This window comes from Bubalus bubalis, chromosome 22 (genome assembly GCF_019923935.1).
Source record: "Bubalus bubalis isolate 160015118507 breed Murrah chromosome 22, NDDB_SH_1, whole genome shotgun sequence".
Lineage (NCBI taxonomy): Eukaryota > Metazoa > Chordata > Mammalia > Artiodactyla > Bovidae > Bubalus > Bubalus bubalis.
The window spans coordinates 804,621-830,501 of NC_059178.1; the positions used below are offsets into that span (position 1 = coordinate 804,621).

Sequence of the window (25,881 nt, forward strand, 5' to 3'; positions counted from 1 at the left end):
ATAAGCAAATCACAGCTGTATTCAGCTTATGCCATCTTGGTTCTGTGCAAGCCCGTTTAGCTGGGAGTCGTAGAACTCCGATCAGGGTGGCCGTGTGAGATAGTGGAGAGTGGGATGCTTTGTGTCAGAATTCTGGGTTTGAGTCCTGGTTCCGCCATCAGTTGACCATATGTCTTTGGAAAAGTAACCTCTTCGTGAGCATCCGTCTAATAGAGGTGACAAGAGTCACGACTTATCTATAAGTTGTTGGGAGGATCAGGCCAGTTGATGGATATGGAAGAATTCTATCAACTGCAGGGTGCCCCATGAATATTCATCTTCATTAAAAACACTTTATTTGTTACTATTTTTTATTTTGGGCTGTGCTGGTCTTGGCTGCTGCGCGGGAGCTTTCTCTTAGCGGCTGACTGGGGGCTACTCTCCAGTTGCTGCGAGGGCTTCTCGTGGTGGTGGCCTCTCTTGAAGCCGAGCTCGGGCTCCAGGTGCCTGGGGCTCGGTAGTTGTGGTGCGTGGGCTCAGTTTCTCCGAGGCATGTGGGATCTCCCCAGACCAGGGATTGAACCCGTTTCCCCTGCATAGGCAGGTGGATTCTTAACCACCACTGGACCACCAGGGAAGTCCACATTTTCATTTTTAATAGGTACCTTTATATTAATGGGAAAGAGACATGGTTTCATCCTCAATATACATTCACTGTTAATAACTCGTTAAGTGCCCTGCTCATTCCAGCCGGCAAGCCAGAAACAGACCAGTGGCATTCCATTGTCACTTCCCAGTATCACATCGCAGTGATGTGAGCTTTACTCCTTATCCAACATCAAACGATAATTTTTGGCCTTTAAAAATAAAGCCAAGACCCAGAAAGATTAAGAATTAAGTTAATTTTTAAAGCAACAAATCTATCTGTATATTCTTGTCTCCTTCATATGGTGCCGGTAATTTTTAAAATTAGATTTTCCTCTGGGCATTTCATACTAAAAATGATGAAGTTCCTTGTCCCTTGTAATTGCATTTCTTTTGATTTTCTTTTATTATGACTTGCATATCACTGACACTTTCCCCCTGGAATGTTAAAAGTATACATCATCCAACTAAAAGGAAAAAATACTGTCTTCATAAAAATGGAAAAGAGAAAGTAGAGGTTCCTCTCGGTTCCAAACAAGGCAAAGTTCTTTGCTCTTCGTATGTGCCAAGGTTGATGTCATGGAACCAAACCAGTTTTGAGTTATCTGCAATGAAAAAAAAAAAAAAAAAAAAAAAACAAGTTCAACAGTCTTCTGGATTGAAAAACAAATTTTCCACAGCGTGATAACCCGAAAATGACTGAATGCATTCTCTCTGTAATTTCTGGGGCTGGAAAGAAATAACAGGCAACCTTGAGTTCACTGGTGGCTCAGCAGTAAAGAACCTGCCTGCCAACTCAAGAGACACAAGTTCAATCCCTGGGTTGGGAAGATCCCCTGGAGGAGGAAACGGCAACCCACTTCAGTGTTCTTGCCTAAAAAATCCCATGGATAGTGGAGCCTACAGTCCAAAGGTCACAAAGAATTCTACACAGTCGAGCACCAGGGACATGCGCTCGCGTGCACACGCTCACGTACTGCATCCATCTGTTATCTGAGGAATGGATGAAAAACCCATAAGATCCCTTTGTTTGATGTACTAACATATCATCCAAAGTTACCACTAGTGAGTGTTATTTATGGGTGATAAGCAGGATATCATGGCAACTAGACGGGGAAACAGTGGAAACAATAGCTGACTTTATTTTTCTCGGCTCCAGAATCACTGCAGATGGTGATTGCAGCAATGAAATTAAAAGACGCTTACTCCTTGGAAGGAAAGTTATGACCAACCTAGACAGCATATTAAAAAGCAGAGACCTTACTTTGCCAACAAAGGTCCATCTAGTCAAGGCTATGGTTTTTATAGTGGTCATGTATGGATGTGAGAGTTGTACTGTAAAGAAAGCTGAGCACCGAAGAATTGATGCTTTTGAACTGTGGTGTTGGAGAAGACTCTTGAGAGTCCCTTGGACTGCAAGGAGATCCAACCAGTCCGTCCTAAAGGAGATCAGGCCTGGGTGTTCATTGGAAGGACTGATGGTGAAGATGAAACTCCAATACTTTGGCCACCTGATGCGAAGAGCTGACTCATTGGAAAAGACCCTGATGCTGGGAAAAATTGAGGGCAGGAGGAGAAGGGGACGACAGAGGATGAGATGCTTGGATGGCATCACTGACCCGATGGACATGGGTTTGGGTGGACTCCGGGAGTTTGTGATGGACAGGGAGGCCTGGCGTGCTGCAGTCCATGGGGTCACAAAGAGTTGGACATAACTGAGTGACTGAGCTGAACTGAACTGAAGCAGGATATATCCAGGGAAGGCATCTCTTAGTTTTTCAGAAAATCATCTTTGAGTTATTGAAATTCTGTTTTCATTCCATTTGACGTGTAGTCCTACATCACTGTTGCATGGACTTGTAAGCAGGAGTGGGTGGTGGGAATGTTAGGGGCCCTGCCCAGGAGTCTCATTTCTGGTTCCTTGTAGGTTGGTTGTTGTTTAGTTGCTCAGCTGTGTCTGACTCTTTTGCCACCCCATTGACTGTAGCTGCCAGGCTCCTCTGTCCATGGGATTTCCCAGGCAAAGCGTGGGTTGCCAATTCCTTCTCCAGGGGATCTTCCCAACCCAGGGATCAAACCTGGGTCTTCTGCATTGGCGGGCAGGTTCTTTACTGCTGAGCCACCAGGGAAGCCAGTGCCTTGAAGGTTTGAGTGCTTCTTGCTGTTGACGCCTAGAGTAGCAGCATGTTCCTAGCTTCCTCCCCTCAAATCAGCTCTAGGATTAAGGCATCCACTGTACCTAAAATAGACGGAATGGCAACTCTGGAACTTTTAATGAGAACCAAGAAGTCCCTAGTGGACTATGTCACCCAGTCTCCCAATTATGTAACCTTTTTTCTGCCTGCTTTTGGTGCACAGACACTTAAAATGGAGCCCCAGAATCTTCAAGTTACAAACTTTAGGACCGGAAAGGGCCTTCAGAGGACAGGAGGGGCCTTTCTCATCCTGCCACAAATAAGGCCCTTGAAACCTGGAGCAGAGACTCCCTTGACGGCAAGGAGAGGATCTGGGCCTGGGGTAGCTGACTCTTGGACCCCATAGCTTGCCCACTGTGTGGATTGTCATGGGAACAAGGAAGGTACAATGGGCTTCTCAGCAAAGGCACACATCTGCTCAGGCTCTTGCCTCCGAGAGGGTGTGCTCCCTCGTTCAACATTAGAACTGGGGAGTTTCTTACCCTCTCATCAAAGGTCTTATAGACTTGATGGCAGTCAAATCCTACACGTTTTTAAATAATATGAATTTTTAATGTTTTGGCGGTGCTGGGTCTTGCTTCTGCGGGTGGGCTTTCTCTAGTTGCAAGGAGCGGGGGCTGCTCTCTAGAGGTGGTGCGTGAGCGTCTCATTGCAGCGGCTTCTCTCATTTCCGAGCTGAGGCTCCAGAGGGCTGGGCTGCAGCGGTTGTGGGCTCATTCGCTCTGGCTCGTGAGGGATCGAGCCTGTGTCCCCGGCATCGGCAGGCGCACTCCTAACCCCTGGACCGCCAGGGAGTCCTGAATTGATATGACTGATGTAAAATACGGTCTCATTTCAGATGCACAGTGGTGATTCACTCTGTGTATATATTGCAAGACGATCACCACGGTGTCTTATTAACAATGCATCCCTCACCAAGTTATAAGATCAATTCTTTTAACAACTTTCAAACATACTATATGAAAGTTGCTAAAAGGAATTACTTATTTTATATATAGAAGTTTATATTAAAGGTCTTATAGACATGATGGCAGTGAAATTATACTTTTTAACGTTTAAAATGACCCTTAATAAAATGACCTTTCCCAGCTGATGTACCAAGTAGTAAAACTTACCTATTTGAATCTGCAATTCATCAACCAAGAGCTTATGACTGTGGTCAGATATCCTTCAAAAACTCTCCAGGTGTGAGTCAAACAACCTTAATTTTTTTTCAATTTTGGGAGTTGAGTAGGTGAGGATTACCTCAGAAGACATTTAAATGACGTTTCAGGTTCAAATGGAAATGGAAAGCACATAAAATTGTAAGGCTTAAGAATTTCAAGAATTTGGCAGAGGTGAAAACTCACAAAGAAAGCACACAATTAGACATTTTCATTCTGCCCGTTTATCCGGCACAAATCCCTCTCCAGTTGGCCCATCATTCCCCTGCTGGCATTTAACCCCACAAGGGTTAACGGAGGATTCTGGAGCCAGCGGCTGGCTCAGACTCCAGCCAGGATCTCAGGCCCGGCGTCCTCTCCAGGTACCGTGGCCGGAGGGCCACACGGACGCCTCACGTGACCCTGCCCCATCTCCTGTGACCTTCAGGTCCCTTCGTGCCCACGAGCTGGGTCACTGAGCCAGGAGGAGGGCTGGGAGGTCCTCACCAGGCCTTCCCGTGGCCGCTGAGACGGCACTGGTCCCACAGAGCCCACATGCAGCCCTCCATACATCCAAGAGGGTGGACATCAGTCTCTCCCGGGAAACTCAGGCAGGCGGGTTGTGGGGCTCAGAGGACCGGCTTGGAACCAGCACTGAGGCTCCCCTCCCCTGCCCAGTGCCAGGCCTCGTGTGCTGGGGGCAGCGGGGAGCGGGCTTGCTGAGAGCCCCTGCACACGAGCCACTGTGCTCCGCTTGTCCATCTCAGAGCTGCCCTGGTGGCTCAGGTGGTAAAGAACCTGCCTGCGATGCAAGAGACTCGGGTTTCATCCCTGGGTCGGGAAGACCCTGGAGAAGGGAATGGCAACCCACTCCAGCATTCTGGCGTGGAGAATCCCATGGACAGAGGAGCCTGGCGGGCTACAGTCCATGGGGTTGCAAGAGTCGGACACGACCGAGCGACTAACACTGCCTGCATTTGTGCGTCTTTAGTTTGCTTAGAGGCCTTGTCCTGAACATGCTCTCTCTCAGCTGCCACTCCTGAATCGTTTAAAAATGAAAAAAGCACTTCGAAGTTTGGCCTGACCACGACAATCACCAACTCGCCCCGCAAACATTCAGCCTGCCAGACACAAACGGAACATGAAAGGATGGAGTGCCCAGCGAGCAGACGGGTTTTGTAAAAAGCTCCGTGGGCAGCTTCCTAGGGATGCAAAGGCCTCTGGCTTTGTTCAGTCATGAAAACACGTCCAAGCGGAAGTCAGCGGAGAGGACGGCCTGTGGTCTGCGTGGGGCGTGGGCTCCCAGGCGGGGTCTGCACCCGTGGCTGGGCCTCCCGGCCCCCCACGCTGCCCGCGACGGGCCGGCGGGGACACGGTCGCTGTGACTCAGCGGAGCCCGTGAGCCGAGCCTGCGCAAGGGCCGAAATCCTCTCCCCACAGGGGAGGCGCCAGAGTCTCCCTTGCTAGTGTGCTGAACAGGCCTCAAGCTGGATTGGTTTTTGAGACGCAGGGAAAGTGCTTCACATTCCAGAAGTCCCGGTGAAACAACCCTGCAAGGAGGCAGAAGGAGTTTCTCCTTCCGGACTCACATCTCTATCCACGTCATTTTTATTTTTTAATTTATATATAGTCCATGGGACCGCAGAGTCGGACCTGACTGAGCGACCAACACCTCCACTCTTTCACTTTCATAGCTGACTTGCCGTTTCAGGTGCACAGCAAGGCGATTCAGTGACACATGTATTATTTTTGAAATTATTTTCCATGATAGGTATTGCAAGATATTGACTATAGTTTCCTGTGCCCTACAGTAAACCTTTGTTGCTTGTTGCATATCTGTTTTTTTTTTTGTTAATTAGAAACCTAGCATTCTATGCATACTAAGCCAAACAAGTGGAATCAAAATGTCATAAATTTTTTAGTTAGGCAAAAAGTCCTAAGTTTTCTAAAATACATTCTGCACGTCCTTTTTGAATGCTCTTGAGGAGGGCAGCCACCAGGGCCAAACCACAGAGAGGGATTCCAGGAAGCCGCACGTGTTCCAGGGGATCCAGACTGCAGAGCCACTGGGCGGGGGGCTCTGGAGTTGTGCGTGTGTGCTCCCTGCTCACGGCGCTGCTTCTGCTAGAGGCGCCCTGCGCCCCGCACCCAGCCTGCACGCACAGGCTTACCCACCGTGGTGTGGCCCCGACCCTGCCTTGAGTCTCCTGCCCTGAAATCCAGCACCTCCTTTCACCCCTTAAGCAAAGTCCCGCAGGCCTGGAGCCATACCTAGGGGCTGAACAGTTCAGACTGCAGCTGTGTGACCTTGGGCAAGTTGTATAACCTCTCTGACCTCTGACCAAGTTGAATAACCTCGACTTATCTTTTCTGTCAGTCGCTCAGTTGTGTCTGACTCTTTGTGACCCCATGGACTGTATCCTGCCAGGCTCCTCTGTCCATGGGATTTTCCAGGCAAGAATACTGGGGTGGGATGCCATTTCCTCCTCTAGGGGATCTTCCTGACCCAGGAATCGAACCTGTGTCTCTGCGTCTCCTGCATTGGGAGGTGGATTTTTTTTTTTTTACCACTGCACCACCTGGGAAACCCCCATACTACACTTGATCTTAGCCAGAAGGCCATAATATGTAATGTTTATGAGTCACCTCATGGGGTTGGTGCAACAGTTCTCTCTACTCATCCCAGAAGTCGACTTTAAATAAATGCTGGGATGAGTGGTTTGACTGGGGTTGGATTGCTTGCTTCAGATGCATCCAAAGAAGAAATCAAAGCCAGAGGAATGAAGGCTATTCTCATGAAAAAGCCCCATGCAGTGCCTGCAAAAGCTGTCCAAAATTTGCACCATTTTTATTGTAGGAAGCATGTTACACGTGGATCCAAGATCCATGCTCTTGGCCAAGAGGTTCCCTCAGTGAAAAATAACAATTTGTTAGAACCAAAGTCTTACCCGAAGGCTTCACCACCCCAAACTTGAACTTATCCTTGTGACCTTAGGGGTAAATGAAGTTTCCAGGGGGATACTTGCGTCTCTGAGCCATCGCACTAGGAGAACATTTGCTGAGTCCTTGATCTGAAGCTTGGCATTGGGTGGGAGAGTCCCTTGGACAGCAAGGAGACAGATAGTCCATCCTAAAGGAAACCAACCCTGAATACTCATTGGAAGGACTGATGTTGAAGCTCCAATACTTTGACCACCTGATGCAAAGAGCTGACTCATTGGAAAAGACCCTGATGCTGAGAAAGATGGAGGGCAGAAGGAGAAGAGGGTGGCAGAGGATGAGATGGTTGGATGGCATCACTGATTCAGTGGACACTGACTTAAGCAAACTCTGGGAGATGGTGAGGGACATGGAAGCCCGGTGTGCTGCAGTGCGTGGGTTGCGAAGAGTCGGACACGACTTGGCGACTGAACAGCAGCAGCTGGGTGGAGGAGAGCACTGTCACAGGGGCGCCACGGTCCCCTGAGTCTCTCTGAGCGCAGGGCTGGGCGTGGAGCAGGCAACAGCTGTGAGCTTGCGTCGTGGAGCTCAGCTCCAGCGGTGCTGCTCCCAGGGGTCAGGGCAGGAGGAGCTGTGAGGCAGGGCCTTTGGACGGGACACCTGCGCTGACCTGCCAGGGCCATGTAAGAGTCTTGAGTCAGCCACTCGCAGAGGAGGAGATGGTGGAGGAGGCCCGAGTGTGGGTCAGAGCCCACCTTGGGTCCAGCCGGCCACGCCCAAGCCCCTCTGGAGGCGGGCCCCCAGGCTCCACTCGGCCAGCCCCGCACTCAGCTGAGCTCGCATCGAGAGGGCCGGTGGCCTGAGAAGTGCAGCTCCCCGGGCCCACTGTCCCCCAGCGGGGCCCACTGCCCCCCAGAGGGGCCCGCCACCCCCCATCGTGGCTGCCGCCCTCCACAGACCCGCCATCACCCCCATCCAAGCCTTCCGCCCCTCAGCGGGCCCACCGCTAGCCACACTGACGGCCTGGCTCGGGGCGCACGCGTCCTCTCGTGCCTTGCTGGCATCCACAGCCGGCTCGCTTCACAGCAAGGGGCCCCGTGAGGAGTCAGCAGTCCCCCGGAGGCTGTGTTGACGGAAGGTTTTCAGCCCCTCCACCCACTCGAAGCCCATCCAGGATCCCCGCTCTCCCTGGGAGTCGTCTGTCTCTGTCTCTGTGTATGTGCATGGGCTTCGGGGTGGCTCAGATGGTAAAGAATCCGCCTGCAATGCAGGAGACCCGGGTTGGATTCCTGGGTCGGGAAGATCCTCTGGAGAAGGGATAAGGTACCCACTCCAGTATTCTTGGGCTTCCCTTGTGGCTTAGCTCTTGAAGAATCCGCCAGCAATGTGGGAGACTTGGGTTCGATCCCTGGGCTGGAAAGATCCCCTGGAGAAGGGAATGGAAACCCACTCCAGTGTTCTGGCCTGAGAATCCCATCTGTGTCTCTGTCTCTCCATCCCACTCTTTCTGTTTCTCTCTCTTCTCAGTCTTTCCCTGTCTCTCTTTCTGTGTCTCTCCTGTCTCTTCCCGTGAGTCTCTTGTCTGTCTGTCTCCCTTTCTCTGTGTTTCTGTCTCGCTGTCTCTGTGACTCTGTGTGTCTCTGTCTCCCTCTCTGTATATATCAGTCTCCCTCTGTGTCTCTGCCGTCTGCCTCTGTCTGTCTCTGTCTCTTTGTCCTCTGATTGTCTCTCCTCTGTCTCTCCCTGTGAGTGCCCTTCTCATTCTGTGCGTATTTAAAGCCCATGTCGTTCTGGCGGCAGAGCACACGCCGTCAGAAGACCTTCCCAGGGAGCATCTATCTAGACGAGCAGCCACGCCAGCAAAGCTGCACCTAGTGAACGAACCCGCGTCCAGGACCCGAGCGCGGCCCGTGCCCGGCTCTGCGCGTCCGAGGCCGAGGCCGAGGCCGCCGCCGCGTGCTCCTTATGAGGAGAGGTCTGCTCTCCTCCCTGGACGTGGGAGGACTGTCTGTGCGGGAGGAAGAGGCTTGTCCGAGAGCCGGGCAGCGCGCCTCGAGATGCATCTGTTTCCATTCATGTTGAGTCCTTCCAGGTGAACTGAACTAAATCATAAACTGCAAAATGAAAGCAGACCTTCCCGTAGCACGCCCAAATGGAGCCCACTGAGCAGGTCACCACCACGCCCCTGGCCCCTCCCCAGCACTCAGTCTTTCTGGAAGGCGGGTGGGTCCCGGGTGCGCAGGGACCGTCGCACAGTGACTCACTGGGCAGCGGGCAACAGGGTACGGCTTCTTGTATCCTGGGGTGCTTCTCTGCAGGATGTGAGCGTCCTGGGAGGCAAAGCAGGGCTATTTATAATGACTCACTTGCCACGGACTGAGGACCCAGGATCAGCAGCGGCGAGGCGGGGGCGGGGTGCTCCCCCCTCGCGGTGGGGGCGGCAGACGGTTCCCGAGCCTGTCGTGGAGGGAAGGCCCGGGCCCGGGCGCGGCGCGGAGCTTCCAGAAGAGATACCGTGCTGGTTTCTCAGCCAGTCCTGAAAGCAGGTGTCAGGGCAGGTCCGGCCGGAGGCTGGCGGGCTCCCGAGGACGGCGCCCCTTCCTGCTCCGCCGCTGGACACACGCCCTCCAGGTCCGAGGCCACTTTCAGCAAGTTCCTGTTGGGAATGCGCTTCTCTGCGCTCTCCCCACACCACCCTCAGTCAACACCTGCTGACTTAAACCGGCGGAGAGTCAGGCCTGCGGCCCTCGACTCGGGTCTGTCTGGGAAATCAGGGACCCACGCACCCCCGCCCCCATCGGGTGTCCCCATGACAGCACTCAGGCCGCGCGGCGGGGCTCGGCGAGCATCCGCCCAGTTCCCATCTCCAGCCTATGAATTCACTCGGGGACGGCGGGGAGGGCCGTGGGTTCCTCGGCCGGCCGGACCCCGCGTTCACGGGCCACGTGGCCGGCGCAGCCCAGAGGGGCCCTCTGGGGCCGGGGCGCGTCTCCCTGCTGCCGGCCGCACCCGGTGAAGGCCACGCTCACATCCGGGCAGGTCTGGACCCTGGCGAGGGGGCCACCCCTGTGAGCAAGGATTCTAGAACAAGCGGCTCCTTCTGTCCAATTCCGTGTGGCATAAAAATAGCTTAGTGCCCTTCTTCATGTAGTGTAAAAAATACGATTTTAAAGAATAATTGACAAACCTTAAAATTCAATTCGAAGTGATTGACTTTTAAAAAATGTTTATTTCCGGTGGTGCTGGGTCTTGGCCGCTGCCCGCGGGCTGCTCTCCAGATGCAGAGCCGGCGGCTCGCAGCTCCTCTTGCTGTGGAGCGTGCGCTCTGGGCCGCCCGGCTCTATTTGGGCCCAGCAGCTGCGGTGCATGGGCTTAGCTGCCCAGTGGCATGTGGGATCTTCCCCGACCAGGGGTCACACCAATGTCCCCTCTATTGCAAAGCACTGGACCAGTGCGAAGCCACTGGACCATGAGGGAAGCTGACTGCTTGGTTTTAGTATTTCTAAGGTCGTGAGACCCATCACTGTTCTCTAATTCCAGAACTGTCTATCACTCTGGCAAAGAAAAAAAAGTCCTGTGCCCGTTAGCAGTCACGGTCCTCTCGTCCCTCTCCAGCCCCAACCCACTCCTGTCCCTACGGATTTGTCTAATTTGGATATGTCATAGAAATGAAAGTGAAGTCGCTCAGTCTCGTCTCCAACTTTGCAACCACATGGACTGTAACCCGCCAGGCTCCTCCGTCCATGGGATTTTCTAGGCAAGAGTTCTGGGTGGGTTGCCATTTCCTTCTCCAGGAGATCTTCCCGACCCAGGGATCGAACCCGGGTCTCCCCCACCGCAGGCAGACTTTACCATCTGAGCCACCAGGGAAGCCCATAGCATCGTGCAACATGTGGCCCTTTATGCCTGGCATTTTCATCCAGAGTAACATTTCCAAGGTGCATCCATGCTGCGGCTCGTATCAACGCTTCATCCCTTTCTGTGGCGGCATAATACCCCATGGTGGGGATGGCACCTACTGTTTCCTATTAGCTGGTAGACATTTGGGTCACTTCCACTTTGGGCTATTATAAATCACACTGATGTGAGTATGTGTGTTCACGTTTCTGTGTGAACATATAATTTCAGTTACCTTGGGTGTACATCTAGGAGCAGAATTTCCGGGTCGTGGGGTAACTGCTCACTTCTCTGAGGAAGCCCCACTCTTTTCCACAGAGGCTGCGCTCGCTTCTTTTCCCATGAGTGATGGGTGCGGTCTCCGCTTTCTCTCCTTCCTTGTCAGCACTGGTTATTGTCCACTTTTGACGCGAAAGCCATGCTGGTCAGGGTGAAGTGCTATCTCATTGTGGTTTCCATTTGCATTTCCCTAAATGACTGATGAGCTTCTAGACCATTTGGAGATCTTCTTCTGTGAAATATCTATTCAAATCTCTGGCCATTCTTTAATTGGGCTATCCGTCTTTTTATTGTTGAGTTGTAATAATTACACTATTTTTTGCTTGATGTGCTTTCATTCCAACAAAATTCCATCATAATGGGATGTTTCCCCCTAACAGTGAAAATAACATAAGCCCAGAGCAAGAAAGGACCAAGTGCCAGAAAATGCACGGCTCTCTTGCCAAAAGAAGGTAGTGAAATGAGGAAGGTCAGGAAGAAAAATGAAGTCACTTTGATTCAAAGCCAAAACCCTGCAAGGCAGTTTCCTGCAGCCTCTGGGCCTGAAGGGTCCTGGGGGAGCCACCCTTTGAAGGAGGACAGCAGCCGTGGTCTCCTTCCTCGAACCCCAGAGCCCGAAGGGCAAACGCCTTTGTTGTTTACTCGCTCCGTTGTGTCGGACTCTTTGCGACCCCATGGACTGCAGCCCGCCAAGCTCCTCTGTCCACGGGATTTCCCAGGCAAGAATACTGGAGTGGGGTGCCATTTCCTTCTCCAGGGGAACTTCCTGACCCAGGGATTGAACCTGCATGTCCTACACTGGCAGATTCTTTTTAACACTGAGGCACCTGGGAAGCCCAAGAATGCATACACACACACACACACACACACACACACACATATATGCATGCATTTATAGAACTCTCTTGCTCACCAAAGCTGCTGTGAATGAGTGAGAATATCAAGGAGCCATTCTTATAATCCAGGCCTGTGTCTTATTTAGCTTTAAGACTCCTCAGCACCTTATAAAAAATGTCTGGTTCCCAAATGAATCAGCAAGTCAAAGATGAGATTTCAGGGTCTTCTACAGATACAGCTTTAGTCTCACGTTGGTTTATCATCTGAACCTGATGAACCAAATGGTACAATTATTTAACATGCACATTTTGCTATAGATGCACTGCTTGGCCCATTTCCACATACACCTTCTGAATCTCTGGACTGTCCTCACCTCCTAAGCCCACAGGTGGCCGAGTCCCCACTCCTGCAGTATTTACACAGCTAGCGCAGCCTGGAATTCCTCACTGCACTTCTCTCCAGACCGCAGCAACTACCCAGCCCTGGAGCAGTGAGACTAGCAGAACCTCTGAGGTCCCACCGGGCCGGCAGCCTGTGGTTCCAGCCTCCAGCACATGGACACGGCCCGCTGCCTTGGAGCTGGTCCCGTGGCTGCGGGGTCCCCAGAGCAATAGACGCCTTTGCAAATGAGGTTCACACTCTGCCCTGCTCTAGAAGGGAAGGAACCCTTGGGGTTCTCATTTTTCTGCCCTCTCTCTCGCTCCTCCTTTGGGCCCCTGCCTGATTTGCATCCTCAGTTCAATTTGCATCACAAAATACACCCAATCTTCCCTGGATCCGAGGAGGCGGGCTGGGCCAGTCCTGTGTGGGCTTCTCATCTCCTGCCATCGGTTCTCTAGCAGGTTTCTGGTTACACCCAGATGACACTTGGATTAGGTTTCATTTTTATGTCCTTGGCTTGTGATGCAACGAGCCCCTCCCCCTGGGCCCAGAGTGCCTCCAAGGTGGAGCCCCCTTTACTGCGAGGCTGGGGGCCCCTGCGGACCTCGGTTAAGGGTCCCGCCACCTCTCACGTGGGCCCCCATCTGCGGGCCAGGCAGCTGTGTGTCCTTCAGTTATATGCTCCAGTTGTCAAGGTTTTTTCTGTTTCCTTTTCCCCCAAGCCCGGAATCAATACTTCGGGAGTAAAAGGGGGGGCGGGGAGGAGGGAGGAAGCGCCCAGGGGACTGGAGTTTGCCACCGCCCACCGTGGCTCTCTGCTCCAGACGGAACCTTCCAGTCTCATTCAGCACAAAGTGGCTGCAGAGGAAATCCTGCCGGGCCAATGATAAGGCAGGAAGTGGAGTCACTTCCTCACCAGCTGCTGCGTTCAGGTAGACACAGCCCTGGCTTCCTCGCGTGTGCTGCGCAGGCCACTGCGCCCAGCGGCCTGGCCGCCGCTCCCCCCTTTGATCTCAGCCCCAGTGGGTGTCCAGGCATCGCTGCCTCCCGGCTTCAGGCAGAGCCCTGCTCTCTGCTATGCAGGTGTCTCCCTCCCTGCGTGGCTTCCTCTTCTTTTTCCCACCATTCCAGCTCGCGTGGGGCTTGGACGTCAGTTGCCTCTGGGCACTGGAGAAACCATGGGTCCTGTTGATTGGGAGCAAGGCTCATGCCCTCGCTTCCGAGGTGGCGCTAGTGCTGAGCATCCACCTGCCAGTGCAGGAGGCCTGGGTCCCATCCTTGGCCAGGAGGCTCCCCTGGAGGAGGTAATGGCAACCCACTCCAGGATCCTTGCCTGGAGAAAATCCCATGGACAGAGGAGCCTGCAGTCCATGGGGTCGAAAAAGAGTCAGACACAACTGAGCAAGTGAGTGTGCGTACACACACTCATACCTCTTAGGAGATTCCAAGACAAGGGGCCACCAGCGGTCTTGATGTTCCCATGAAGGTCTAGGATCGCCTTGGCACCTCTGGTCATCTGCCCTGTCCTGTACAGGGGCACCAGCGCTGCCTCTACCGCCGTGCGCAGAATTACTGCTTTGTTAGCTCCACTCTGCATTCTCAGTCTTCACAAGACAGGGATCTCCCTGACAGAGGGACAGATGGTTCAGTGGGCTTGGAAATGCCCCACAGCTTATACCTCCCTTGGAGACTGCAGGGCGTTCGAGTGGGATCCTGTTCAAAACTGTTGAATATCACAATGCCACCACCAATGTGGCACGGACACCGGCCAGTCAGACCCAGCGCTGGCCGCTCTGAACGATCTGAACTTGAGTTCTTCACCGGAAGACACTAGAAGCTGCTGCAGCAAGAAAAGGCATCTGATTTTGTTCCAGTGCAAAGTTTATTTGTCCTTTGTATATGCTCCTTTTGAAAAACATCATCTATTAAAATGTGTTTGGAAAGCCTGGTCTACAGTAAGGTGTATTTCAGCTCCACAAGCATATGCTGAGTGCCTGACATGTGACAGAAACATGCTCCAGGGATCCAAGGATAAATAAAACATGGTCCCTGCACCTCCAGGTGCTAATAGCTGAATGAGGGGGAGACAGACATGTAAACAGATGACCTTCAGAGAATACAGTGAGCAGGGACTGGTTGCGGATTATTTAGCTCAGCCCAGGGACTTGGAGAAAGTTGCCTGCAGAACACGATTGCACCGAATTCCTGAGGGAACTGGATGAACTTATCAAGTGACAAGAGCTGAGCAGGAAGCTGGGGGGGGAGAGCACTGGGAGCCTGCGTGCCATGTTAAAGGATCTTAATTGCAGCACAGAAGTGACAGACTGGCTTCTGAATGGATCCTCTGGCTGCAGCAGAGAGAGAAGATTGAAGGGTAGGGCACTAGACTAAAGGCAGAGAAATTAGGTGGGAAATCCTAGCACTGATCCTGGGGAGAGAAGGCAATGAGGCTAGAGAAACAGTGAGGGGGCCAGATCAGCGGCTCATATCCTGCCCTGTGGAATTCGTCTTGCCATTACCACCTCAGAGCTCTCTAGCCTGACTTCAAGCTACAGGAGATGTAGCATCTGGACCTCTTTCCCCAGTGGCTTTCTCTAACCCCTTTGCCTGTGCACAGGGGACCAGCCAGCAGTGCCGGAGTACGGATGCCTCCATAGGGGCAACCCTTAGCCAGCGAGTGGGAGGAGTCGGTGTGTCAACACCCCAGCTCCCTAGCCACTTGGTGGAATGACGGAAGGTGCGTGCTCTGCACTGGCCCTCAGGTGGTCATGTGGGAGGCGATCCCCGTGGAGTAAAATGGTAAAGCCTCGGGTAACAGAAAATACCGAAGGCGTTTGATGGCAGCGTTTGGCTTCCTCTTAGTGCCCTCTGATTTTCTCCTTGCTTTTGCTCCATGCAGAGCAGAAATGGCGGCAGGCCTCCATCTGGCTGAGGTTCACATGCACGTGGGAGCACACAAGCCGGTTCTCTAGGCCAGGATCTGTTTAAAGGCAGGATGGCTCCCCCACTCAGGCTCTTCCATGATCATGTAAGGCGTCCACAGTCAGCTCAAAGACTGGAGCCTACCTGAATCTCCCTCTGTTCATGGCCGACCAAGGTCACCTTCCCATTTCCCTGTGAGTGCTAAGAGCCAACGGGGAGCCTGGACTGGCAGAGGCTGCTGCGCTGTTTCACTCAGTGTTATGTTGGGGACATCTTTCCTTGCCAATAAATATAGGGCACAATTTTTAGTGACTGATCCATATTCCACTGGGCTTCCCTGGTGGCTCAGTGGTAGAGAACCCACCTGCCAATACAGGAGGTGCAGGTTTGATCCCTGGATCAGGAGGACCCCCTGGAGAAGGGAATGGCAACCCACTCCAGTGTTCTTGCCTGGGCAATCCCATGGACAGGGGAACCTGGTGGGCTACAGTCCACGGGGTCACAAAGAGTCAGACACGACTGAGCGACTAAACAATAACATATTCATTAACATATTTTCAGATGTTTTTGTTTTAAAGTTTTATTAATTTTTTCAAGATAAATAATTAGAAGTAGAATCACTAACACATGAACGGTATTTTTAAAGCTTCTGTTGTGCATTTTCGAACATGAACCGCTTCTCCGCTTCCCTTCTCCGGAGAGCCCCTGAATTGTGTGAGGGTATCTGGGCTCCTGCCCCCATCCCCACAGCCATCCTATTTTAGTGGAACTCAGTGGTCTTCTTCAGTTCTTGACATTGTGATTCATTTGTTTTTAAATCTCATTTTATTCGGAGCCAGAGAATAAGAATACTCTGAGAATAAGAATAAGAATGAGAGCTCTTAAATGAAACTTTTTGAAGGATCTGAAGGGGAAAGCAAAATCTTGGAGAGTGGGCTGCCTTGAGGGAGGTGTTGGGGGGACGGGGGCGGGAGGGATGGGGCTGAGTGGTCCCAGCGCAGGGAGAAGACCCTCTGACCCCCTACCCCCCACCTTCGCTGACTTGAGCTGTCTGTTCCTACCCGGTCAGTCCACACCTCCCTGGCCAACCCCCAGCCCTGCAGCCAGGGCCTGGGCTTGGGGCACGAGCTGCCCTGCTCCTCTGAGGTCGGTGCTGATGGAACTCAGACTCCGGCCATCTGTGGCCTCTGAATGTGACGTCTGTGGGGAGGCTGCCTGCAAAAGGGCCTCCAGAGCTGGGGGGCTGCCTGCCTCCCCTCTGAAGTCGGGGGCTAACAGAAGGGGAAGGGCCCTCCCCTGGAAACCCACCGTGCCCATCCCTGAGGTCGGGCAGAGCCCTGGCCAGTCCCGACACGACCAGGGGCTGAGTGCACCCCGAACATATAGGCGGGGGTTTTGTCCAAATCACATGACGACGGCCCAGGTTTTCTTCTTCCCTCTTTGTTGCTTTTAATACATAAAATGAGCATGTGTTTATTTAAAACAGCTTTCAGACTTAAACAAATAATGACAGACTGTTCAAACAGACTTCGGAAATCACCCTGATCAGGATGTTTGAAAAAGCAAGAAGACTCCCCCATGAAAACAGCTTTTGGAGCTTCACTCCTGAAACCACAGGGTCTGCTCTGCACTTTAGAATCATAGATGGGCAGATTATGGGGTAGATTCCATCTCAGGGGCCGGAGGGGGAGGGGGGCACGTTAAATGATGCCTCTCAGCCCTACAGCCTGACTTAATAATCTATGAGGAAGTAAAGCTGGGCGTGTGTTACCGCTTCCAATTTTCCACCAGAACACATCATGTGTGTATGTTTGAATTCACGATCTCTTTAGAAATCACCAAGTACCTTGAGAACCAAGAGCTGACACCTTAGAGGGAGTTGGACAATCGTTTCTGAAAATTAGCAGGCTCAGCAGACCGCCTGGAGGCCAGGGCAGTTTGAGGAGGATCACAGCAGGTTAGCAAGAGGACAGACCAGAGAACACAGTGATGTTTCCTCTAGTTCACGCTCGGGGCCACGTTTACAAATGGCCCGAGTCACCTACGTTTATCTTCACAATAACCAGTTTTATGGGTGAGATAAATGAAGCTCAGCCTCGGGTAATTTGTTCAAGGTCACAGGCAATAAAATGTCAAAGCTAGGATTCCACGCAGACCTCCTCCCTTGAGGTCAGGGCTCGTTCCCAGATCCCTCTGTGCCCATGCTTTGGGTTAAGAGATGCTATGTTAGCTCATCCCACTTCAGAAATGATTTCTTTCTTTGTAATGCACATCAGAAATGGGCCGTGAAGCACAGTTATTTATACAAGCGGCTGGGGCTGGGCAGGGAGGTCTTCCAGCCCCGGGGGTGGGGTGCTGGGAGAGGCATCTCGTCTGCCCGGTGAGGGTCGAGCACCAGGCAGAGCGGCCCGAGTTTCCCTGCTTCCCCCATCTCCCGAGGGGGGCGCCTGGTCTGGAAGGGTCAGGTGGCTGAGGCCTTAGTCTCTTCCATATCCCGCCAGAGACAACTCCATCGATAACTAAAGGGACGTAGGGCCCAGCCACCGACCCTCCCGACATGGAGCTGAAGTGCCTACCGCCCAGTGCGCTCTTCCGAGGAGTCGGGGCGCCTTTGGCTGGTGTGTGGGGGTTCCAGCCTTCCCGTTGTTAGAGAAAACAGCATGGAGGGGAGGGCTGTTAGACGTCTGCTGCTGTGTCCGGGGGTGCACTCTGCAAGAGGCAAGTTTCTCTATATTGGTCCTGACTCCTTCCTGCCCCGTTTACCCCCGACATGTAGGGAAGGTCGGTGTCCTGACAAACAGCCGTGATTGCTGGCTCAGCTCTGGGCCAAGGGCACTAAGCACGTGTGTCATTTATATCTATTGCCCGGCTTTGCTGAGACTCAAACTCAGAAAACTGTTTAACAATAGATGAAGAAAGAAGAAAACCCTTGCGCCCTCTCCTGGTAAAAGTTAATCCAGTACCTCTATAACACAGGGAGCCAAGCCTGGCACTGTGATGACCTAGAGGGGTGGGATGGGGGAGGAGAGAGGGGCTCCAGAGGGAGGGAATATTTGAGCGGTTGTGTGTTGTTTAGCAGAAATCAGTACTACGTTGAAAAGCAATGATCCTCCAATTAAAAATAATTTAATTAAAAAATAAAAAGAATTGGTTAAATAAAGTACAGCATAGATACAGATATATAAATATACGTGGTGGAAAATTATGCAGTCATGAAAAATAATTGTGCACGTTTATATTTAGTAACACAGGAAGTTCCCCTAATGATGCCTTAAATGTTCACCTTTGAGATTACTGCCAAGATTTCCAGAGGTGGTTGTATGTAAAAGGAATAATTTCAAATAGGCAGAGTATCTGGGTAATGTATTAGGCCAAATACAGAATTCAAACCAATGTGTGATGTTAGAAAACCTTAATCATTAATTGAACAAACATTTCTCAAACACCCACATGTACTAAGACCACGCACAGCACTGGGGAGACAAAAATAATACCTGATCCCTCTACTGCAATACCTGCCCCAGACAGACGAGAACACAGCCAGCGTCGTCAGACCCTCCTCACGCAGTGGCGCTGGACCTCTGTGAGCTCCGTCTCCCTCAGTGAAACTGTGTGCTCTAATTCCAGGTTTGGGGGCTAACTGGAACTATATCTTGTTTTCCCCTTCATACCTGATTAATCCACCAAGGGAAAACACTTCACTTACTGCTTTATATATTCAGATATGCATGCATGCACGCTCAGTCGCTTCAGTCCAGTCCAACTCTCTGTGACCCAAAAGACTGCAGCCCACCAGGCTCCTCTGTCCGTGGGATTCTCCAGGCAAGAACACTGGAGTGGGTTGCCATGCCCTCCTCCAGGGGGTCTTCCCGACCTGAGGATTGATCTCGCATCTGCCTGCAGCACTGCAGGCGTATTCTTTACCACTGAGTCACCTAGGAAGCCCATATATTCAGAGAGAGTTGTCCAAATACTCATTGGGTCCAAACACAGAATCTAATCTTCCCCAACAAATCTAGGAAATGAGCATTCAATAGTCCCAGCTTTTTTCTTACAGCACAAGAACAAAGTAAAGGACTCTTTAAGATGGGTATGAAGAATAAAGAAAATAATGCATGTCCGGCATTCGTTACAAGTGCCTGGCCTATAGCAAGCATTCAGTAAAGGAGTAGTTGGGGTTTTTTTTTAAATTATTTTTATGAATGTCCATGCTAGCTAAAATTGCAAAGCCTCCAGTATTTCTACTGCTTTTCTCTTTTATTTTTCCTGTTAGCACTTCCCGCTCTCTAATACGCTTTACGATACATGTAAGTTTTGCTTACTGTCTGTCCCACTTCACTGGGTCAAAAACGTTTGAGCTTTTGGTCTATTTCACTTATGGCTGTATCTCTGCTGTGCCTGGTATGTGTGTAAGGTCTCAATAAGTATTTCCTGAATGAAAGTGAAAAGAGTGGGTCTGAAATCATTATCCCCAAAGTACATTTGACCTTTGCCCTCACCCTTCTGAAGGTACAAGGCACTTCAGATGCCTCTGCCCCTGTAGGCTGGCACTGCGCGGGCACTTTTTTTGTTATAGTAACAGGAAATATTTAATACTCTAATACTCTTTCTCCCACCCTCTCCCCCTACAGGACGCCTTTGTGGAGCTGTATGGCCCCAGCATGCGGCCCCTGTTTGATTTCTCCTGGCTGTCTCTGAAGGCACTGCTCAGTCTGGCCCTGGTGGGCGCTTGCATCAGCCTGGGTGCGTATCTGGGCCATAAGTGAAGTCCACAGGCCTGCCGCAAACAAATATGCAAAAGGTTCAAGAAAGCAGTAGAAATAATATGCATTATCACTGATGCACCACTGAAGTGAAGCTGTAGTCTCTTAAAAAGAAAAAAAAACAACCAACCAATCAACCAACACCACCACCACAAACAGCTTTCAGGCTCAACGTTGAATCAGCTACTTACTGCCAAAGGGAAATACAATTTATTTTTTACATTATTAAGAAAAATAAGATTTATTTATTTAACACAGTCCCGTTGAATCTCCTGTCTTTGGAAACCCCACCACGAATTACCAAGCCCCACCTGGATGGCTCTACCTGGCTCTCTCGTGCCTGTACACACAGATTTTTGTTCCATACTGTTGGCTGGACTGAGTCAGCCAGCTGAAAAGCAAACAAAGTGACAAAGGACCCGACTGTTCCAGAAGCCGGGTTTCTGGCTGTTGGAGGTTCGGCAGAAGGTGTTCATTTGCCTTTTTTTTGGGGGGGGGGGTGCCTGGAGGTTGTGTTCTTAGACGGAAGGCGCTCGGAGGGGAGGCCGTTCTTCCCTGGCCTGAAGAAGGGGCGCTGCGCCTTTGGTACACACCAGGTTGGAAGAAGGAAAAATCGGGGAATGCAAAGCCTCCAGTATTTCTACTGCTTTTGCTCTTTTATTTTTCCCGTTAGCACTTGCAACTCTCTAATACACGCCACGATACTAGTAAGTTTTGTTGACTGTCTGTCCGTCTTCACTGGACCAAAAACGTTTGAGCTTTTGGTCTGTTTGGACTTCGTATTTGCCAAGACCTCCACCTCAAAGGACCGTGACGGGAAGAATGCCCATAAACCATAGGAAAGTATTTTTTTAAGCTACCGATTGTGCCGAGAAGCAACTTACACAATATCATCCAGTACCTTAAGGCCTGACGTGCTTCTTCACCTATTTTGGATTCGCTGCCCCTGCAGATACTGGCGTGGCTGTCGGCGTAGGAAGCGGATCCTCCGGGACGCGAGGACGCGGGCGCGCGCGTGACGCCGCCGGCACCAGCGCCCCGCGCGCCGGCTTCCCGCCGGGGGCCGCGGCCCGCAGCCGCGCCTTGCCGCGAGCCGCGTGTCGCGGGCGGCCGGGAGAGGAGGCGGGAGGCCTGCGCCCCGGGTAGGCCCGCCTGCAGCGCGGAGCGGGGCTGAGGCTCGAGGGCGCGCGTCTCCGGAGGAAACCGCAGCGGCGGCGAGCGACGCGGGCCGCCCGGGGAAACGCGCGGCCTGCCCGCGCTGGGCCGCGGCCGCCAGCCTCGGCGCTGCGGCGCCGTCTCTGTGGAGGAAGCCGGGCGGGAGGCAGGAGTCGTCCCTGGGCCGCGGGAAACGGAGCAGGTGCGCAGGCACGGGAGCCGCCCGGGGAACGCGCGGCCTGTTGTGCGGTGGGCCGCCAGCCTGCGCGCGCCGCTTAAAGGGAGGTTTTTGAAAGACTCTGGGGAGAGTTACAAATCCTAAAGGAAGCGTTGAAATGGATTAACTGACCTACGTCGGTGGAATTAGGATGTAAAGCGTTATCTTGTCATTGCAGTTTGGTTTTATTTGAAAAACCTGACGGAAAGGGATGGGGGGCGCGGCGGGCAGGGAGGCCCCCGGTGTGGAAGGCGGGGATTCCCTCTATGTCCTGGGGCGTTAGAAAAGAAGAGAAAACTCAGTGCTGGAAGACGCTCGAGGAGCAGCAAAAGAAGAAACATCTCCAGCTCATAAACGACAAAATATTTTTTTTCAAGTTTAGAGTCAGCCTTGAGATGTATGTGGAATAACGGTGGCATTATTGCATTATAACATTTATCCGTATACCCTTTATCTGTATTAACTTTGGAATGCACTTGTGTTCAGTGTTTAATGCTGTGGTTAATATTTCGAAAGCTGCTTTAAAAGAAAAGATACATGCATCTCAGCATCTTTTTTTTTTTAATGTATTTAGTTATGGCCTCTACACTAACTGTTAGCAAAATGATCATTTTCCCTTTTGAGATTTTTGGCTCTTAATTCTTTAAAAGCATTTCTGAGGAGGTGAGACAAGCCCTGGTTCTCAGCTACCTGAGAAATCCTGGAGCTTGCTGGCCACTCAACCACTTTGTATCAATCTACATCCACTTCCATGTCAACAAAATTGTTTATTGTGAGGGACAGTATCTGTTGTCCCTCCGACCCTTTTCCTTTAGGTTCACCTGTCTTGGCCAAATCAGAATTTAACTTACATCATTTAAGAGTGCATACATATTTGGTTAAACCCATGAGGTTCATTCACTTGGAAATCCAGATGGAAAATGACCAGGGGATTAAATTCTGGCTCTGATGGTTTGACGCTTAAAGATGGTTTCTGGGGCCTGTTTCCATGGAAACCTATTTAGAGTCCTCCAACTCTCCTTCCATGGTCCTTCTCCGCGGCCATCCTCAAGTTCTTCCTGAAATGCAGTGGCACTTAGGCCCCACGCAGAGAAAGCTGGAAACCCATGGTATGAAGCCAGACCTCCCTGGCGGGCCTCAGGGAACAAGACGATCAGACCTTTGAATGATTCTAATTTTTAAGCAAAATGTTATCTTATGGAAGGTTTACACTGTCAAAAGTGATGAAATGGAATATCAAATTCTGTGCTGCTATCCTGCCAAGATCATTGTAATGGAGTTGGTTTGCAGTACACTCCAAGTGGTGAGCTCCTCCAAGCTGCTTTAGAAGTAACCATGAAGAGCACGGACATTTTTAATATAAAACTTGTTTGTCTTTGGTTATTGTTGTTGTTGTTATTGTTCAAATTGAGATTTCCAGAGTATTCTAAAAATGTATATATAAAAAAGGTCATAGAGGCTAATTTCAGGCTGGTTTCCTTTTGCTGTGGGATTCCATTATCTGGTTTTAATGATAAGTGTTGCTGGTTGCCTGACCCCAGAACTGTACAGTATTGTGGCTGCACTCTCTCAAAGAGATCAGACCTTTGAATGATTCTAATTTTTAAGCAAAATGTTATCGCTAAGAGTAGTTGAAGTTGCATTTTTCTTGTTGTTAAAACTGTTAGAAGCAATGAATGTATATAAAAGCCTGGGCTAGTCATTTTTTTTCCTCCTCCCTTTTTGCATTTTCTCAATTATCTTGCATTTGGACAGCATAGACTGAATTCCTACCTATTTGGTGGGGAGGAGGGATTCACACCAGAATTGCCCTCAGCATGGTACACAGGCCACCCAGGTCAGGGTTCAACAGAACACATGCACTCCCGAAATGGAGTTCAACGGTTCTAAAAAAAAAAAAAAAACCACAAGGAACAAAGCACCCAAGAACCTCCTGGGTCCTCCCAAGCCCTCGCTGCACAGACAGCCCGAAAGAGGGATCAAAATGACAAATCGCATCTTCTGCAGCAAACAGCTCATCTCAGATTTTACAGTGGCTGAAAAGTCTTATGGGCTTGAGATTTGGATTAAAGTCACATTCTGAAAGAAGGAAGCACTTTGCTATGGTTCAAGCCAAAACCCAACATCCTCTGCCCCAGCCCACTTATCTCTGCCTACTCAGATATGACCTTCCATTTAGATGTGACTTCTGTTTCATTAGTACATGTTTATGCTTATCATTTAAAGACCTAGTCCTAGCCCAATGTGGGAAATTAGGAAGTGACTGTAAATCAAGAGAAGTTCTAATAAGTAGGGTTAACCTTAAGTATGTAGGGCAGTCCCAATACATGTCTGGCTTTTTCACATCAAGGATCTGAATTGCAAGGGATGAATTGCAAATTGTATTGGAATTAAACTTATGCTAAAGCGACAAATTTATACATGTGAACCTAAATTCTAATTTCAATTATACTTTAAAGGCAGCGGCTGTTTTTATACTTCCTTATCACTTATAGTCAGTAATGTACACCTCTTCTATCAGAAAAAAAACAGGAAGGGCTTGAAATATAAACCATTCTAAGGAAATTAGGGAGTCAGTTGAAATTCTATTCTGATCTTACTCTGTGGTGTCTTTTGCAGCCCAGACAACTGTGGCTACACACTTCTTAAGAAACACAGTTGTGCATTGTCCGGCTCACGAGCCTTCCAGGCAGATCTGTGCATTGTCAGGCTTACGAGCCTTCCAGTCAGACCTTTATTGTTACTCAATTTGAATCTTCCCAGGGATTTTTTTTTTTTTTTTAATTATTATGAGACAAAGGACATTTGTTGCAGGGGTGGGAGGAAGAATTTTCAAATGAGCAAAACATTCTCAAGATTGGATCAGGGTGTGGAGTCTTTCAGAACAGCCAGGACTGTAGGATATGAAATAGAACCAAGTGAGAACTTCACAAGGATCAGTGTGATGCCTCCGGGAAAGACTTTATGCAACACACAAGAAACACTTTTAAGTTCTGTGGTATATTTAGCTTCTAGAGACAGCAGAACAACTCAGAGTCCAGCTCTGTATGACAATGCAGATGAACCAAAATTCTAAACATCTGCCATCAATGGTATTAATTTCAAGCCTGGATATGTCTAATGGCTATTTAAACAGTAAATTTGCAATTTTTAACCAATGGGATGGTTAATGAAAACCTTCTGGTTGGTAGGGACATGTATTTCTAAATGCTTTATTGTGCACAATACAGGGGGTAGGGGTGGGGAAGTGAGACTGAATTGGGTAAGTAATAATAATACAAGTCCCTTATCCTTACCCAAAGAATCATTCAGCTCCATGTCTGTGCTCGTAAGACTAGCATTAGACAGCCATGACATACACATCTCCCGGGGCAGAAAGTAAACCACATGGAGTATGAATGGTATTGCCCCAATTCATCATAACTATCCCAGGAAAGTAACTGAAAGCCACTGCATATCCTATTGATGACAAGGTTGTTTTGGGTCCCAAGGTAAGCTCAGCAGAGAAAAACACTTGTGGAAGATGGAAAAGCTTAATCAAAAGATCCAGGCCTGTTACTAAATATGACTATAGTGTATTAGTAACTCTGTATTCCTAAACCTTTTAGGGAATCTGCAGTAGGCCTTCCAGCCAGCTCACTTCATTGTTTTTGCCTCTGGGGTAGTGTTTGAAGGTGTGATACCTGATCACATTTCTTTGGAGGAACCCTGTTTTTATTATACTATCTTCTTAAGTTTTCAACCAAGTTTTGCTTTTGTTTTGAATTATTGAGATCATTTTCAATAAAATAAATGTGTAAAAAGTGGTTTTGTATTGGAAGCCTTTGTTATCAAGATGTTCACACTTCTCCCTTCCATGGGCTGTTTGTAAGATGGATATTTCTTAGGGGTGGCTGACATCCTGCAACATTGTACACACACAGAAATACGTGCTAAGTGAGCTTTAAATAGTTAAGATAAAGTAAGTCTCTAGTTGGCCAGTGTTAAATATCACGAGGCTTTCTTTGTGTTGTTGGGGAGAGCCACGCTACCACTCAACTCTCCTTGCCTGTTCAGTTAATATTGTGAAGAAAAATAAAGTGCCGTGTAAGGTGCTGGTTGTGCCCTGGAATTGTTTGTAATGTGGTAATGTGATTTTGCTCCATCGTTCAAAGAACTTCTTAACAAGCCAGCAGAGCCACTGGGAACCTAAAGCCCTGGGGGCTCAGTCTATGGATCTGTCCTTCTGGAGAAGCCACCTTAGAAGGAGGCTTTATTTCTTGGTTACTCACCCTCCTGGTGTGACCCAAGGTGGACCAGCCTTGCGTTCTACTTCTGGAGGAAGCCATTGTGCCTGCTGGCTGTGTTCCCTCACACCAAGTGAGGATCCCAGCCTCTGTGTTGCGTAAGATTGTATGGAAAGAGGAGAAAGAATCTAAAAGTTGCAGTTTGAAGTGAGTGTTTTAAGATAACCAAAGCAGTCACTTGCTTTGGAACATAAAAACCTTAAATAGCTGGGCACCTGTTGTTGTTCAGTTGCTGGACTGCAG

General features: G+C 50.2%; 1 protein-coding gene and 1 long non-coding RNA gene across 2 annotated transcripts in view; one reads left to right on the top strand and one right to left on the bottom strand.

Annotated features, from left to right (window-relative positions):
* The window catches only part of BCL2 (BCL2 apoptosis regulator), a 195,160-nt gene extending 170,002 nt beyond the window's left edge, over nt 1–25,158 (top strand). The window contains exon 2 of the mRNA XM_006064567.4: nt 19,849–25,158. Coding sequence (XP_006064629.1) covers nt 19,849–19,983 — 135 coding nt within the window. The 3' untranslated portion in view covers nt 19,984–25,158. The remainder of the gene's footprint in view (nt 1–19,848) is intronic.
* LOC123331205 lies at nt 615–21,014 on the bottom strand. Its single transcript, XR_006547729.2, has 2 exons — nt 20,882–21,014; nt 615–1,229 (listed from the first exon to the last, which is right to left on the bottom strand). It is a non-coding gene; the product is annotated as an uncharacterized LOC123331205 (long non-coding RNA).
* Nucleotides 25,159–25,881: the final 723 nt, after the last annotated feature.